This window comes from Primulina eburnea, chromosome 8 (assembly GCF_022965805.1).
Source record: "Primulina eburnea isolate SZY01 chromosome 8, ASM2296580v1, whole genome shotgun sequence".
Classification (NCBI taxonomy): Eukaryota; Viridiplantae; Streptophyta; class Magnoliopsida; order Lamiales; family Gesneriaceae; genus Primulina; species Primulina eburnea.
The window spans coordinates 3187273-3204477 of NC_133108.1; the positions used below are offsets into that span (position 1 = coordinate 3187273).

The 17205-nt window shown below is 35.0% G+C and overlaps 2 protein-coding genes across 2 annotated transcripts; one reads left to right on the top strand and one right to left on the bottom strand.

Moving 5' to 3' along the window:
* The first annotated feature begins 1242 nt into the window (after positions 1-1242).
* On the top strand, positions 1243-12219 carry LOC140838447 (DNA repair protein RAD16). The gene is made up of 16 exons (XM_073204754.1): positions 1243-1454; positions 1682-1774; positions 3701-4860; positions 5140-5262; positions 5349-5422; positions 5929-5992; positions 6090-6236; positions 6313-6398; positions 7208-7277; positions 8175-8297; positions 9042-9269; positions 10284-10388; positions 10474-10626; positions 11004-11092; positions 11212-11292; positions 11993-12219. Exons 1-16 carry the CDS (start codon positions 1412-1414, stop codon positions 12063-12065), a joined length of 2712 nt encoding a protein of 903 aa, XP_073060855.1. The 5' UTR covers positions 1243-1411; the 3' UTR covers positions 12066-12219.
* Positions 12220-14165: 1946 nt separating this feature from the next.
* LOC140837690 (transcription factor MYB101-like) lies at positions 14166-16848 on the bottom strand. Its single transcript, XM_073203802.1, has 3 exons — positions 15656-16848; positions 14797-15556; positions 14166-14532 (listed from the first exon to the last, which is right to left on the bottom strand). The coding sequence occupies exons 1-3, from the start codon at positions 15971-15973 to the stop codon at positions 14252-14254; spliced, it is 1359 nt and encodes a 452-aa protein (XP_073059903.1). The 5' UTR covers positions 15974-16848; the 3' UTR covers positions 14166-14251.
* Between the last annotated feature and the right edge of the window lie 357 nt (positions 16849-17205).

Consider the following 17205-nt stretch of genomic DNA (forward strand, 5'->3'; position numbering starts at 1 on the left):
TAAATTCAATATAAAGTATGATATGACCAATCGATTAATAAATACACAATATGATATGATATATGAATAAATAAGTAGTTATGAAACTTTACTGTAAATTTCAGGCAAATTTCCTAACTCTATTATTAAATCAAACCGGTAAAAAACATCACTTCATTGGATTTATTTTTCTTGATCTCAATCTCAAATAAAGATAATTTACTAAAAATATAATTTGTGTTATTTTACATTGGTTGAGACCGTAGCAGGTGTTGAAACCTTTAATACAAAACTTGTATCAGATAATTTTGAATAAAGCTTAAAAAATTCATAATAAATAAAATACATGTCCAAAATTTGTCAAAGTTTCTAGGAATGTCTAAAAATAGTGAATGGAGAGGCACGTGAATTTCACGCACCGTCGTGCCGACGTGGAAGAGCTTCAGCTAGCGGCCACGCCTGGCCATAATTTTTACAGTTGGTTGTTCTTGGTCCGATATATAACTTTATGTTTTACACGTTTTCAAATTCAGACCGAATCAATACCAGATTTTGAAAAACTAGAATTGAGATCAAGCTCAATTCCGATGACCAAAAATTGTACTTCCATCGATTGTAAGGACGATTGGCCGAGACATTATAAATTAGAAAATATTTCGAACACTTTTTATTTTAAAATCGAAGTGAAATAGTTTAATAAGAAGGATTAATATATACTGAAAATAGCTATCTTAATCACAAGTTTCTGGAATTTTTCCAAAAACGTTTTCCGTGATTCTTGTTTTTATGGGCAAAAATGGTTGATGGTTTTGATACATCTCCCATACAATTTGGTTTCTGAGTGGAATTGAAGTGTTGTGTAAAAATTTCAGAATTTTTGGTGATGATTTAATTGTTTTCCGTATTTTCTCCTATTTTGCTCAATTTTTTCCTCAAATTTTTTTCTCTCTGAACTCACAAATTTTTACACTTTGATACGGAAAAATCTGTTTATTGAGGTCTTTTTATAGGCAAAATATAATGGGACGAGTTGCCTATATCATACACTTGTTTGCTCTAAGCTTCAAACTCGACATCTGCTTAATTTTATTTTTTAACACATATCAATCTTATTTTATCATAATTTGGCAAGCGTTGGCTTAACTTGATTACACTTATTTACTATTAAATTTAATTAATATAATAATTAATTTATCTAAATATTATAAATAAACTTTTTATTTAATTGATAGAATATACAGTGGGTAGAATTGTCATTTCAGTGAAATTAGAGTACAAGAGAAGCCTCATTGTGAACTCGCGGCGAATGACGGTTTCACCCTCGCTCTCCCTCCAGTGCTCATACGCCAATTTTCTTCTCTCTTCAGTAACAAATTGGTTGTCATAAACTGTTGGAACCCTAACTGCTGAATTTTTTTTATTTCATTCAGTCATGAAGCTTCGATCTCAAGGCGCAGGCTCTTCGTCGTCTAAAGGTACCCGTGTTTTCATGTTTTTTGGGGAGTTTTTTTTGCGTGAAAATATTTTTTGCCATTAATTTAAAGAAATTCAAAAGTTTGCTTGAACTACTGAAATTTTCGCCACCCGTGTCTATTATTGTTATTATTATTCGTAACGTACATAATCATGTCGATTCACTTGTGATTGAGTGTGTGATTTAGCAATTCGTGTGACCGTTGATCACAAGTGTTGGTGAAATCAGGGAAAGCAAAGGTTACGTACGAAGAGAGCTCGGACGAGGAAAGCAGTGGGCCGATTTCATTGGACTCTGATTATAGCGAATCAAGCGATGAAGGTATATGATTAATGATTGGATGTGTATATTTTTAGTTTTAGCATTGGTTTTTGGATATAGTGTGTTTTGAGCGTGAGAGGAGATTTGATTAAATGTTTTTAGTGACTGTCTATTTGAGTGAGTTATTCATTTAATTTTATGTATATCGTCTGGGTCTGCTGTGTGTGCTTGACTTTAGATTGTTGTTCTTGCTAATCTAGTTTGTTACTATTAGACTGTTCATGAATATTCTTATTTGGTTCAGAAAGAAATTTGATTAACCAAATATAAAGAAGTTCTCTGCATTCTTTTTGTTTTTATTTTAATGGATTATTCCTGCACTATTAGTCTTCAAATGTGCATTTGTAAGCTTGGAAATTTTACTTCACTCCAGGATTGAAACTTGTTTTATTTGTGAACTTTCTTTTTTTTGATAAGAAACAATATTATAAATTTTAGGTAATAAGGTTTACATCAGTGGACTAGAAGTTCACTGTCATAATTATCGAATACTACCGCCCTAAAACGAGATCCTAGAACAATAAAATCTTCAATGGTACACATATTCCCATTGCCTTAATAAATCAAAAGCAGAAACATTCTTGAAATCTTTGTGAATTCCTATCCAAGATGCTACATTTATCTTGATCTTCTCCCAGCATTTGTCAATATTTGATTCTTTTCCTTCGAAAATCCGTTTATTTCTTTCAAGCCAAACTGTCCAGAAAATACATTGAACAACCACTTGCCAAAAAATTCTTCCTCTCTTTCCCGTGAGTAGTCCCAAATTCATGCTGAATAAATCTTTTGTTGATTTGGGTATGTTCCAAACCAGCCTCAGCTCTCTCAACGCTTGAAACCACAATGATAAAGTGAACGGACAATGGATTAGAAGATGATCCTGAGTCTCTAAATCATTTCTGCATAAAACACACCAATGTGGGCAAATGGCTGTCCCTGGGCATCTTTTTTGAACCATCTCCGAGGTCGGTATCTTACCGAGAATGGCTGTCCAAGAGAAAATCTGAATTTTGCTTGGGACGGGAACTTTCCAGACAGCATCAAAAAGACTAAATTTTGGATAAAGATTATCTGAGAAAAAAGATTCGTAGAAAGAATTCACAGAAAACAAACCCGACGAATCCCCACTCCACCGCACAAAATCATCAACCCCATCGACTAACCTAACTGGCTCTAAAACTTCTAATAATCTTGACAGCTCCTCTAACTCTACATCTCTCACCCCCCTTCTGAAATGGAAATCCCAAGAATGCTCACGAGTTGCAGTATCAATTTGAGCGAAGAAAGAAATAGGAATATTGTGGGAAGATGATAGCCGAAATAATGCTGGAAAACCCACCTTGAAAGAACAGTCCCCTACCCAAAAATCCTCCCAAAATCTTATTTGTGAACTTTCTGTCACTTGAAAATTGAAATGACAGTTTTAGAAAAATCATTCAAGACTCTGCATTTTACGGGCATCCAGTATTCCCTGAGGGTATTTTGCTTAACTTTATCGCCGCATTGTTTAATTGTCTCTGGGAAAAAGGGCATGCATTAAAATGATGCGATGGAATGAATGATATTTCTGAAATGGAGGAGCATCTTCAGCAACGAAATATAAGCATGGAATCATGTTTTGGGCGCTTCTTTGTTATTTATGTTGCTTAGATAGGAATAGGCTGCACACTTAATTTGACACTTGTGCTTTATCCAACATCAAGACCTCTCATCTTGGGTTTTAAAACTTGTTTTGGAGTTGCCTATCTTATTATTGCTATAGTCCCTATACAATGATTTTTCATTGGTTGGTGGTGTTCTTTCTATTGCTAATTGTCAGTGTATAGAAGAGGTTTTATTTACACTTGATAATCTCTCTCCCCTTTTGTTAAGACTTTATTTTCATTTCAGATGATGTTTATTATTGTCTTTTTTGTGAGAATTTAGGCGAATATTTGTTGAATGTACCTGAAGAGATTAGAGCAGGAGATAGTTTTGACTTAAATCATTCATTAGAAATTGCACCTGAAATTAGCTATGACGAACTTCTGCATAATGGAAATAAAACTAGAAAGAGGAATTCCTTGAAGAACAAAAAGGGACATAGTTGCAAGAAACAGAAGATTGTAGTAGAAGATGGGGGGATGGAGCTTAGTGGAAATATTGAGACAGAAGCAGGCAACTTCCCTGCGAAATATGATGTTTCTGGTGCATTAGAAAACAAAAACGGGAGAAAGAAAAAGAGTAAGAAGAAGGATAGACCTGTATTGATGTGGGAAGTATTGGAACAAGAGAATGATCTATGGATTGATGAAAATTTGGCTAAAGATATGGACTTGATTAATCAGAATGAGATGGCGACAGAGATTGTTGATCCTTCAGATGACTTGATAATACCACTGCTGAGGTATCAGAAAGAGTGGTTAGCTTGGGCCTTGAAGCAAGAAGAGTCAGCTGTCAGGGGAGGCATTCTTGCGGATGAGATGGGGATGGGCAAGACTGTACAGGCAATAGCTCTTGTCCTTGCCAAAAGGAAGATCCTGAGGGAACTTCGTGGGGATGAATTATCCTCATCTTCAGATTGCTTCTCAAAAAAGTTACCCGGGATAAAAGGCACTTTGGTTATTTGCCCCGTTGTTGCAGTGATGCAATGGGTTAGTGAGATTGACCGGTTCACTGCCGAAGGAAGCACAAAGGTTCTTGTCTATCACGGTGCTAACAGAGCAAAAAATCTTTATCAGTTCTCTGAGTATGATTTTATTATAACTACATATTCAATTGTCGAGGCTGAATACAGGAAACATGTCATGCCCCCCAGAGAGAAATGCCAGTACTGTGGAAAATTATTCTATAACCATAATAAGTTGAAAGTCCACTTGAGATATATATGTGGACCTCACGCTGTTAGGACTACTAAGCAGTCAAAACAGCAGAGGAAATTTCCAAAGATAGTGAGGTTATATGAAAGAGCAAAGCTGGTTAACCCCAGTGATGGGGAAATAAAGAGTGTTAATTTCTTGGATAATCCTGCTGACATTGGACAAAATCCATCGTCTGGAAAATCTATTTTGCACAGTTTCCAGTGGGATCGTATCGTATTGGATGAGGTGAGCTTTTAACAGTGAATTATTCGCTTTTCTATTCTGCAATTAACGTGGAACCTTTAAATTCTTCCCATTTTCTGGGTATTTATTTCTTTAAAGATTTTCAACAGTTTAGTCATATTTAGTTAATTGATATCTTATATTGTACCTCGATAGAGTGATTTTGTGCCAACCCGTGGTTAGAAATTTGTGGCTTAAAGCAATGTATTTTTATCCTGTTAAGCGTGGCGTGGTACTCATGCTACTATTCCTGGATGCCTGACTAGATTTTTTTCAATTCAGGCTCATTATATAAAAGATAGGCGGAGCAACACAACCAGAGCAGTTTTTGCTTTACAATCTTCATATAAATGGGCGTTAAGTGGTACTCCACTTCAGAATCGTGTGGGAGAGCTATACTCACTTGTAAGTTTCAGCGGATGGACCGATGGACTATATATGCTTACAAGTTTCTGTTTATGACGTAAATTAAGAACTTATTCCTCTTGCAGGTTCGCTTTTTGCAGATAGTTCCTTACTCCTATTATTTCTGCAAGGACTGTGATTGCCGTTGTCTAGACTATAGGTAAAGAGTGTGAGAAGTTGAGAGATTGAACTTGAAATACAAATATGTTAGATTCCATTTAGTTGTGAATCAAATCGAAAATCCTTTCAGACAGAATCTATCATATATCTATCTGTATGTTGAATCTTTCAAGCATTGATGTATGTTTACTTTGTGATATCAAATGAATGTAGAGTTATTTGTAATTGTTTCCTCATAGGATGATTTCACCGATTACCCTTCCCCTTCCGCCACCTCTCCCTTGTGATGCCTAGCAGATTCTTTAAGTCGATTTAGTTTGTGATACTCCCCCTTTAGTTAACTTGTACTCTTTATTACTAGTATCTATTTGTGTGATCCATAGCTATCAAGCTCTGTGACCACTTTGTCCATGTTTTACAGAAGCTGCCATGGATGAGACTTCTAAATTTAAAATGTTTCCTTTCTTTTTAGCTCCTTCCATTCCTCGATATGTCATATTTCTAATTGAACTGCAATATTTTTTATGGTAACCTCGTGCATTACAGTACATCAGCAGATTGTCCAGGTTGTGCTCATAGAAATGTTCGACATTTTTGCTGGTGGAATAAAGTAAGTACACTTCAATGATCTTATTTCTTTCTACCGGTTTTTGTGTATTACACTTGTTGAGATGCAATACTGGGCGATGACCTTTCTTGCTTTTCAGTATATTTCCTCACCAATACAAGATTCTGGAAATATGGGGCGCGGTAGAGATGCTATGCTTTTGTTAAAGCACAAAATTTTGAAAAGCATAGTGTTAAGACGTACTAAAAAGGGCAGGGCAGCTGATCTAGCACTCCCCCCTCGAATAGTATGTTTGTTGTTTACGCTAAAAGGTGTAGATAATTTTATTTTGTTATAGTATTTAACTTATCCAAGGTATTCAGGTTGCCTTGAGACGTGACTCTCTGGACGTTGTAGAAGAAGATTATTACAATGCGTTGTACAGTGAGAGTCAGGCACAATTTAATATGTACGCCATCTTTTCTGCCAGCTGCCTTTTTAACTTTTTAGAGTAGAGGAAAGCATTGCACAATTGGATATGTATGTCATATTGTCTTCTAGTTGCCTTTTTACTTGTTAGATGAAAACATGTTTATATGTTTTATGTCAGTTCACTTGGTAGCTGAGAAAATTAAGCAAGAGCCAACAGGATGAAAAAAAGAGAGAGAGTGTGATTGTAATTTATATGTTTAGGCAATTATTTGATCATTTTGCCTATTCAAATTCAAGAAAGCGGTGAAGAGGATAATATTGTAGTTTTCGTTGTCTGAATCTGCAAGTGCATGAAAAGTCATATGGTACATACAAGAGAATCATCTTGTGAGAGGAGCCTATTTACAAAGATCTTGAGCATGGATTACAAGTTTTGGTAGGCTTTACAGATGCATAAACCGATATGGCTTATTTTATAGCTTTAGCCTTTTCTATGGGCCGTATGCAGCACACCAAAAATCTGTTCATTATGTATTTATCTGGCTTGGGTTCTTGATTCATTTGATTAAGTTCTCTTGTAATCTAAAAAAGGAAATTGAGGTTGGCTTGCATTCCATAATTGTTCTTGAATGCAAATTATATCTGTTTCACTCGTGAATATTATTGATTTAGATACGTGCTTGTGATCTTGAGGCATATTTTGAAACAGTGTTTTCTCATCTTTTATTTCTTTTTTATTCTTGGATAATAATTTAATACGAAGTGGGTTTAACTTCTCCTGTATGGTCAAACAATGTTACTTAAGGTACTATCTGGTTGTTATATCATAAACATTTCTATCTGCAGATACATGGAAGCTGGCACTGTGTTGAATAACTATGCTCACATTTTTGATCTTCTGACACGCCTACGACAGGTTTATATTAATTTAAAATTTAATCCAATGGAGGATTTAGTTTTTACTTTGAGAATGATCAAATAAAGGGTCACATACTTAGTGCCCTCACTGCTTGTAAGAGAGAAGCATATCCCAAATTGCTAAGGGTATGTTCCAAGCACTCTTTTCCATTCCTGAAGTTAAACCAGACATTAACTCAGTTTCATGTTTTGACAGTTTATATTCATCAATTTTTGCATTTCTAGCATAATCATTATTTTGGACATGGCTTTTCAACGATAACAAGCATTTTCACACTAAGTGGGTTGGCTTTATGGATCCTCCTACATCATTGTTCACTCTCTTCTACCCCATCATAATTTATATGAAAATGAATTTTATCATGTTTTATCTCTCCTGACCAAGTCTTCTTTGGTTTTCCTTCTTTGGTTTTTGTAATGGTCTCACATCGCCTAATTAGGAAATTTGTTGGCCTCTTAAGTACATGCTCATACCATCTAAAACGCCTTTCCCGAAATTTTTCTTCAACAAAAGCAATTCCAACATCTCTCTAATGTTCTCATTTATTTTCTTGTCCATCCTCGTCTATCCTTGCATCCACCTTAACATTCTCATATTTGCGACTCCATGTTCTGCTTGTGCACGCGATTCACAGCCCAACTTGCAGCTCCGTACTTTACTTTTCAACACTTCCTGAAATTGATGTGTTAGTGATATTATATTGCAATCCAATAAAGTATGTGTTAGAATCTTAAAATACTTCATATAACATTTAAATAACTAAATACAGTATGATTAACTCTTCATCATTCTTACATGACATGAAATCTATTGTAACAAAATGTCTGGTTCAAAAGACAACCAAATTAATCATACACAGCCTTGGATTTTTCTCTTCTTCTTACGACATTGCAGGCTGTTAATCATCCTTACCTTGTGGAATATTCTCTGAGTTCAATGGGAAAAAAGGGTAAAACAGTTGATACTTGCAATGCTGAACAATGTAATTTGTGCCAGGACTCTGCAGAAGATCCTGTAGTGAGTTGCTAATTTCTTGCTATTGGTATTGAAGTTTTACATTCCAGAGCATTAGAAAACCTGTTCTATATTTTCGACTGGAGGGTCTACCAATTCTATTTGCCTTATTTCTGAATGTTTCAAGTTTCATAAGAAGCCTATTTCAGAGAGTTTTACTTTAGATTTAAGAAGTCGTGTTTTTGTCTGGATTTCTGAAGTGTTAATGAGCGATAATTAGTAAGTTGATAAATGATATCATATTATCATTCATTGTTTACTGTTAAGCAGCACATGGACATGATTTTTTGAGGTTTCGTATAGTAGTGGGTCACTACATATGGTTGTTGAACATAAACATAGATTGATATCAAGTCTCTGGTACATGGATGAATGCTTGCACTCGAGTTACATTTTGTCAAATATGACTAATGTTTCTATGAACGGTCAATGAGATTGATCCAGGATGATTGATGGATATATTACAAAATATGATGCTTTAAGTTTCTCTTATTCTGCTTATAATATATCAACATTCTTTTCTCATGCCTGTCTGCATTTCTCCTACTAGCTAGGAATGTGTTCAGCTTGCGATTTTTTTTTTTCATTTGCATTTCTTTATTTTGTCGTCCTTTCATTATAGTTTATGTGCCAATCTGTTTTGCTGTCAAGGTGTGCCAAATTTGCTCTTTGACCATCAGATCTCTGTCTTGTTGTGATAACATCTCTTGGTTATTTTCTCATTTGTTTAGTTTGTTGCTGCTTTAGGTTACATCCTGTGGACATGTCTTCTGCAAGTCTTGTTTGATTGATTTTGCTGCTAGCATGGAACTTAACTCCTGCCCGTCATGTTCGAAGCCTCTTACTGTTGACTTCACCACAAAAAAGGACGCCAAGGAGCAGAATAGAACAACTATTGAAGGATTCAGGCCGTCGAGCATTTTAAATAGAATCAAGCTGGATGACTTTCAGACGAGTACCAAAATAGATGCTTTGGTATGTATCATCTGAAAAACCCCCACGCTTCCCAAGAAAAATCATAGAATATAGAAAGGAAGAGTAATGGCTGTTTCTTTCTTTGTTTCTTCTAGTTCTCCAAAAGCTCAAGTTTTCCTATTTGGTTTTTCTTGTGTTTGTGTTATACTTTTATGTTAACTTGACCATAGTACAAGGGAGAAGGGATTAGTAGCTAGTGTTTGGTAATGATATGAGAAGCACAAGAACCTATACCTGTTTACCCCACTTTAATTAAACTTGTCCTTAGCATCACCAGTGCTCTTATGGTATGATTAAGCATTATATCCTTCACCCTTATATCCTATCTTCATAGTATTACTTGATAGACATAACCCGTCTTCCTAAATATGCCAAAAATTTGGGAGGATATGGTAGTTTCCGTTAATTAATCTTCTATGTCAAATCAAATAATGTTAAATTCACTACCATATTCGATCTAGAAATTTTCTCTTAGTTGTGGTTTTAGGCGTTTCAATTAGACTGCAGATGTTATAATGATCACCATTCATTTACTTGAGTTTGCTGCTGAAGTTTTAATTAAACTTGTCCTTGGCACCATCACTGCTCTCGTGATATGATTAGGCATAATGTTCTCTGCACTTGTTTACCGTCGTCGTATAATTTCTTGATAGATATGACTTGTTTTTGTGAAATTACTTGATAGGCACAACCTGTTTTTGTACATATGCCAACTTCTTTGGGAGGGTATGGTAGTTTTTGCCTACCCAATTTTCATGGCCAAATCAAATGAGGATAAAGTGACTACCACATTGGATGCAGAAATTCTCTTATTCGTGGTTCTAGCTTTTCTACTAGAGCATAAATTTTATAATTGATTATCATTTGTTTTAATGATATGTCAAAAACTGTGTTGAAGTGTGTGCTTTCGCTATTTTTTTTAAATACTGTTTTTATTGATTCTTTTTGTTAAGGATTATGTTGTTTTGAAGTTATCCATTGATTTTACTCATTTCTAAATTTACTCAATAACAGAGGGAAGAAATTAGATTTATGGTTGAAAGAGATGGTTCTGCAAAGGGAATTGTCTTCAGCCAGTTCACTTCTTTTTTGGATCTCATTCATTATGCTCTTGTCAAGGTACTATTAAGTGAAGACCCTGGATCTTTTCATGTTAGATGTCTTGAGGAAGAAACCATATAAAATGATTTGTGTTTCTTTTCAGTCTGGAGTCAGCTGTGTTAAGTTAGATGGGTCAATGTCAATGGGAGCAAGAGACGCCGCTATCACAAAATTTACCGAGGACCCTGGTTGCCGAATTTTTCTAATGAGCTTGAAAGCAGGGGGTGTTGCCCTCAATCTCACTGTGGCATCACATGTAAGGACTCTTTTAACTATGGTTCATATCATCTCCAATGCATCTGTTTATTGAATACCTTACCTTTTTCTTCATTTGTTAAATTAGCTTTGTTAATGTGGAAAAACCTGTCTGCATGATGATAATATGAAAAGTTTTTCCCTTTTCTGTGACCTAGATTTTGTACAGAACCCACCTCGTGTGCAAGGCTGTAAGAAAGCAAACACGCATATAGAGTCATACATCCATCCTTGTTTTCTCTCATAATTATTGGGGTTTTGATTATTGTAATTGGATCTTCGATTCTTGTGCATTTTGATGAGATCTGCTTCATTTCGCTTTTCTAGTTTGTATAGAGTTGATTATTGATTAATGGCTTTGTTGGTGAGTTTTGCCAGGTTTTCTTGATGGACCCTTGGTGGAATCCTGCTGTGGAGCGGCAGGCTCAGGACCGAATACATCGAATAGGACAATATAAACCAATCAGGTGAGATGATGGTTCATTCGTTCTCTAGCTACTTTCCGTAATTCGATGGACCCAACATCTCCGTTTCACAGTAATATATATTTTCCGATTATGATACTTTATTTATTGTTTATTCTCAGAATTGTGAGGTTTGTCATTGAAAACACTATCGAGGAGAGGATATTGAAGCTGCAGGAAAAGAAGGAATTAGTTTTTGAAGGGTAAGGTTTATTATCTTTTAAATTCTTAATTCTACATGGGTGTCGATTTTTGTGAACTATAAATTTGTATAGTGGAGTTACGGAACAATGAGTTGACGTGGTCGGTACACCAAATGAAAATGGAATAGTAAACAATAGCACAAGTCACATAATTTAGACGGATAACTTTTCTCAGATTTTGAAAGAGAAACTATTGACGCACTAAGAAACTTTTTATCCTCACTCTGAACTTAAAAGTACAGGTACGATAAAGTTATATTTGGATCGGTGGGTTTTAAATGCATTGATTTCAAATGTATTTTTGTTGTTTTAGAGAAATAAAAACATAAACTTCATATCGATCATTTATATGAGCATATAAAATTTTATCTTAATTAAGATGAATTTCAAGTTTACCTTGTAATATTGTATTTGAAATTATTTTATTTTTAAAATTAATATGTAAATAAATAAGTGATGTATTTAAGGTTTTTGTTTCATTGTTAACAATAAGACTGTAATCGAAATTCATGGATTTCAAATCCATCTCCGAAAATGCAACCCAAAGGGTTAGATTTAAACTCTATTACAGGTATACTAATTATCTTGAAGCTAGTGATACTTTCCTGGAAAATTCTCTCGTATTACCTTACAAACTCTACCAGACACCAGTAATCCTCAATTTATCTGAGTTTGTGTGTGTTCTTGCTATTTTCTGCAGGACTGTGGGCGGATCTTCGGAGGCGTTAGCCAAACTAACAGAAGCTGATTTGAAATTTTTATTTGTGACTTGAAGCAGTATAGATCGGACTTTGTAACTGTACCATTTTTTGGACTATTACGTGTGTACGAATAACCGTACCATGCATTTTGTATCCACACCCCGTTTTGTATAAGGGAAAATGTTCGTGAGAGATGTGATGAAATAACCTGAAATTGATTTTCTTATGTTTAGGGTCTTACTTTATTCGGGTATGGTCCTACCGACAGTCGAGCTTCGCAGGCCATTGTCTTAGAGCTACTCATGATAGAATTGCATTTCTTTACTTTTTTTTTAATTATTATTATTTGATGACGTCGAGTATCCGCAATTAGGGGTGTCAAAATCCGATATGACCCACCAATTTGACACGGTTCAACCAGAAAAAATTCAGGTTTGGGTTTGAGGTTTTCGGGTTTGGGTCAGATCGGGTTGGACCCGATAGTTGATCCGAAAAAAATGATTGGGTTGGGTCTGGGTTGATCCGAAATTTTTAATTTTTTTTAAAAAATATAATTAATAAATATTGTCTACATTTTTATATATTGTATGTCTAAAAAACTATTTATTTTATATTTATATCATAAATTTTCATAATTTAATATTTATTTTGAATTTTTTTTAATTTTTAAACAATTGTTTATTTGATTTAATAAATATATTTTATTTTTCTGCTATTAGACTTTCAAATTTAAATCATATATATGAGAGAAATTTTATTATTATGTATTTAAATTAAAATATTGATATTATTATTTTTGAATCTTATTTAATTTTATTTTAAAAATTATAAAAAAATTTAAAATCAGATTATACGGGTTGATCAAGTTGCTTCAAGTTCAGGTTCGGGCTGAGAGTTTTTGGGTTGTCTCGGGTTCGAGTTGGATTCGAGTTGGGCAATTTTTGAATAGTATTATTGCTCAACCTGACCCAACTCAACCAACCAACCTGAATTGATACCTCTATCCGCAATTGATATTTTTCGGACCGAGCAAGTTCTTTGTGACTTGCTTGTCCAAGAAAATGTTAATAGAAGGATTAACTACTCATTCCAACTTCCAACTCGGGTTGAGTTAGGTTTGAATTAAAAAGTATGTTATTTTTTTTAACTCGACTCAGCTAGGGTGTCCGACAAGTCTAGGAGCTACCATGCAACCAAGGGCGTATAATCACCAACTTGGGACATTGCTAAATTGTGTTACTCAACGTTTTAAAACGAATAATGTTTTAATGTTATAGGGAAGCTCGGTACACAAATTGGTGAGGGAACAAAGCCTCGTAAATAAAGTAAACATGCCTTGAGTGAGGGATAGTCACACTATTACCTCAAAACATAAATCTCCGTAATTTCCCCCTTCATGCAAACTTAGTGAGGACAAGTTAATGGGCTTAAATTATGTAAATACTCCCGACCACAGCGAGCCATGCATTTAATCAGGGGAACCGATGCTGAGTTAATAAATCTTGGAATAAAAAAATATATTAATAAATTTCTTTATTTAATTTTCTTATTTTTTTATATCAAAGAATCGAAAAGAAATGAGTGAAATTCGAGCTCTATAAATATTTATTTCCATTTTTCAATGATTCATTCCCATTGGATGGATTTGCATGATGGGTGATATATCTTGAAGCTGATTTTAGGGGCCGCATGACATACTAAAATACATCGTATGGAACGTGAAATCTGCTTCGCAACTTTTTATTACTTTATATTCCTTTCACAAAGTATATTTATTATGATACAAATGGATAGACAAAAGTTAGCTTGCGAAGATGGACAAGATGATGGGCTGCATGCGTGATTGATCCCCTTGACTACCTAAAATTAGGCCCCGGAGACTGCTAAATATAGTAAGCCAATTGCAGCTTTATTTTGCGGAATAAATAAATAATCATATATTTTATTGATAGAATTTCAACTATTAAATTATAAACGTAACATGGAAGTTACGAATGGGACTTTTTTGGTATATAAATTTTGACTATTCAAAATTTAATAATAAAAATGATTGAGGGTTGATGATGGAATTGAAGTCCCAAAATGAAAAAAAAAAAATTGTTCTTCGTGTTAATATCTGAAATCGAAATATTTCTATTAAGTAAATTTAATAATTTATGACAAGCTTCATATCACATGTATTCTAACACAATTCCCCACTAGATTAACATAAAACAAACCAATTTGCTGTCCTAAGTCACATTTAATTTCATGCATTTTTAGTAAATACTAGGCATGTTATTCCAAAGGCAATGACCACAGTTCCTTTCTTGTTCTGGTAGCCCAGAGGAGGCTGCATCTGGGTTGTACCTTGAATCTTTGGTTTGACTTTCTATCTCTCCGCTTGTACCATGGGTCAAATTAAAGGGTACTAATTGCCCATTATTCTCTTCATTCCAATTTGGCATCGGAACAGCCATCGGGAAATTATCAAGAAGATTGATTAACAAATCATCATCTACACCAATGATCACATCACCTTCTGCTTTGTTATCGATGCCTGAAACAGTAATCTGTTAGGTTATAACTCAAGAAAGATATTATCTCAAAATGGTTGTTTACATTAGTTTTAATGTTCAAAGTCTGAATTTAGCATAATCAATAATGTGCATCGATCTATTTTGACTTAAAGTTTAGAGAGAGATTTTCGAATGATATTAATCACTGAGGAAAAGGGATTTCATTAGAATTCAAAGGTCGGATTTTTCAGATGAAGGAGTACTTTTTGCCAAGTAGTAGTACTATAGAATAAAAACAGTAATACCTTCATAGTTATTTTCAGATGAAACACTCCCATTCCCAAAGCTATAATCTGATTGATCATGCAAATTTCCAACTACAGCCCCTTCGATATTGTTCCATGCAGATTTCCTTTCGAATTTATCCTTCAAAGTCTCAGATTCCCCTATCATATCCTCCAACAAACCACTATTTTTATCTCTAAAAAAGGCTGTCTCCATTTCATTATATGGCTGATCAGCATCTTCACTTGAAGAAAGCTCGGGCGTCGCCTGGTTAGGCGGCACCGTTGATTGGATTAAAGGAAGCTCTAAAACCCCCATGCCAGTGCTGATGCCGAATTCGAGATATTTGCAATCAAGAATTGAAGGCACGAGGAGTGAATTTGGAAAACCTTGAGTATAAAAAGGCTGTGCCATCAATGAAGATGGCGACAACGATGAGTTTGAGGCCGCCAATGAAAGGGACAAACCACCATCGTCGCGAAAAGGCCTCAACTCGTTGCTGCCATAGGGAGTGTTGGCATGGTTGTAATGATGAGGAGGGATGACCGAAGCTGCTGGAACAGACTTAAACGTGTCCAAGAAAAGTAAGGGGGTTTGGTTCATAGGTTTGGTTGATGACAAGGGTAAAAGGGATGACAGTGAAGGTACTTGGGGTGATGAACAGTCGAGATGTTGATGTTCTTGATGATCTTGCGGGTATATTGGTAATCCGGCACGTTGTCGTCTCTTGAATCTCGTGTTCCAGTAATTCTTTATTTCGTTGTCCGTTCTGCCGGGAAGCTATAATGAAGAAGAAGAAGAAGAAGAAGAAGAAGAAGAAAGAAATCATCATGAGCCTGGTTGAGAAAGAAAAGTGAGTGGAACTCTGAAAATAAGTACCTGAGCAGCCATGCGAGCCCATTTATTACCAAGTGTAGCATGAAGTTCAACAATAAGTCGTTCTTCATCTGCAGAAAAGGCGCCTTTCTTGAGATTAGGCCTCAGATGGTTCGCCCATCGAAGCCTACAGCTTTTTCCACATCTCATCAACCCTGAATTCCTTTGAACTGCATTCCAATTCCCTTCACCGTGCTTCTTAACGTACTCCACCAAAATCGTATCTTCGGATACGGTCCACGGGCCTTTCTTCAACGCGTTCCTGTTATTTGTGGGTGTTGAAGAAGACTTCCTTGAGCATGAAGCACCATCAGTGGCCATCAAAGATTTTTTCTTTTTCTTCTTCTTCTCTCTCACTCTTTGTTTTGCTAAAATGGAAAGAAATGATGAAAGAAGAAAATCGGTGTGTCAATTGACTAGAGAAAAGGTGACTAGTTTTTGTCTTAAAATTTCTATAAATTCTAGCGTTTTATGCAAGAAAAAGGGGAAGAAATATTGATGTTACAAACAAAAGGGTAGGCTGATTTACTAAAGAAGTAAAAATATATTTTCCCTTTCAAATTTTCATAGACTGTATATGTTTTATGCAAGAACAATATTGGATAGAAATGATGAAACAAGCAAAAGGGCAAGTGCTTTTTTCCCTTCTGAATTTATAAATGTGTTTGAATATGTAAGAGAGGGGTGTAAAGATCATAAGAAATGGAGGTTTGGAGAAGAAAAAGGAATAAGAGATGTGTGCGAAAAGTGGAGTTTGGGAGAGAATAGAGGCTGTGTGAGCTAGTGTGATGAGATTTTATAGGTGGAAGCTTGCGTTTCGGCCCGGGTTGAATGCCCCTCCATTGGAATTAATTTAATGTAAAGCAACACTTACACCAAGAATGTGTAATTAATTAACTTTGTCACATACTTGCAATTGATTTTGCATGTTTCTCCTCAACTTTGGTTCCCTCCTTAAAATTTGACGCGGCGACTGACGTGTTGTTTTCGTAAGATTCTAGTAAAATTTTTATGTGTAACATATATTTCGAATCGGTCCCTCTTATCCTTTAGAGGTTTAGGCCGGTTCTGGTTACGGTTCCGAATCGTTCGTGAATGATTCCAGGTTGAACAGCCCGGTGAACATGCCTGTTCTACTAGTCTCCCTTGTAGCCATTTCACTGACGATAGCCACACAGAGTTTCTCTTACAAATTTAAATGTATATAATGTCACTGAAGCTACCATTTTATGCCACTTTTTAATTATATCATTGTAATGAGAATTATATTATCCAAAACTAATGTGTAATATTTCCTCAAAAAACATTTTAAAACTTAATGGGTAAGATAAATAATAAATTAAGAATGTGAAGGATTTTAATTTCGTCTATTTTCCATATTTTAAATAGATATTATAATAACAAAAATCTATTCTACAGCGTGTGAGTATAAATATATATGTATATATATTGTCTTGTAAGATTTCAGCACTCACTTATTCACCAGAAACAGTTGATTAGACCATGAAGAAGATCTTCAGAAAGGCGGAAAATATTAAATTTTAACTGTAATG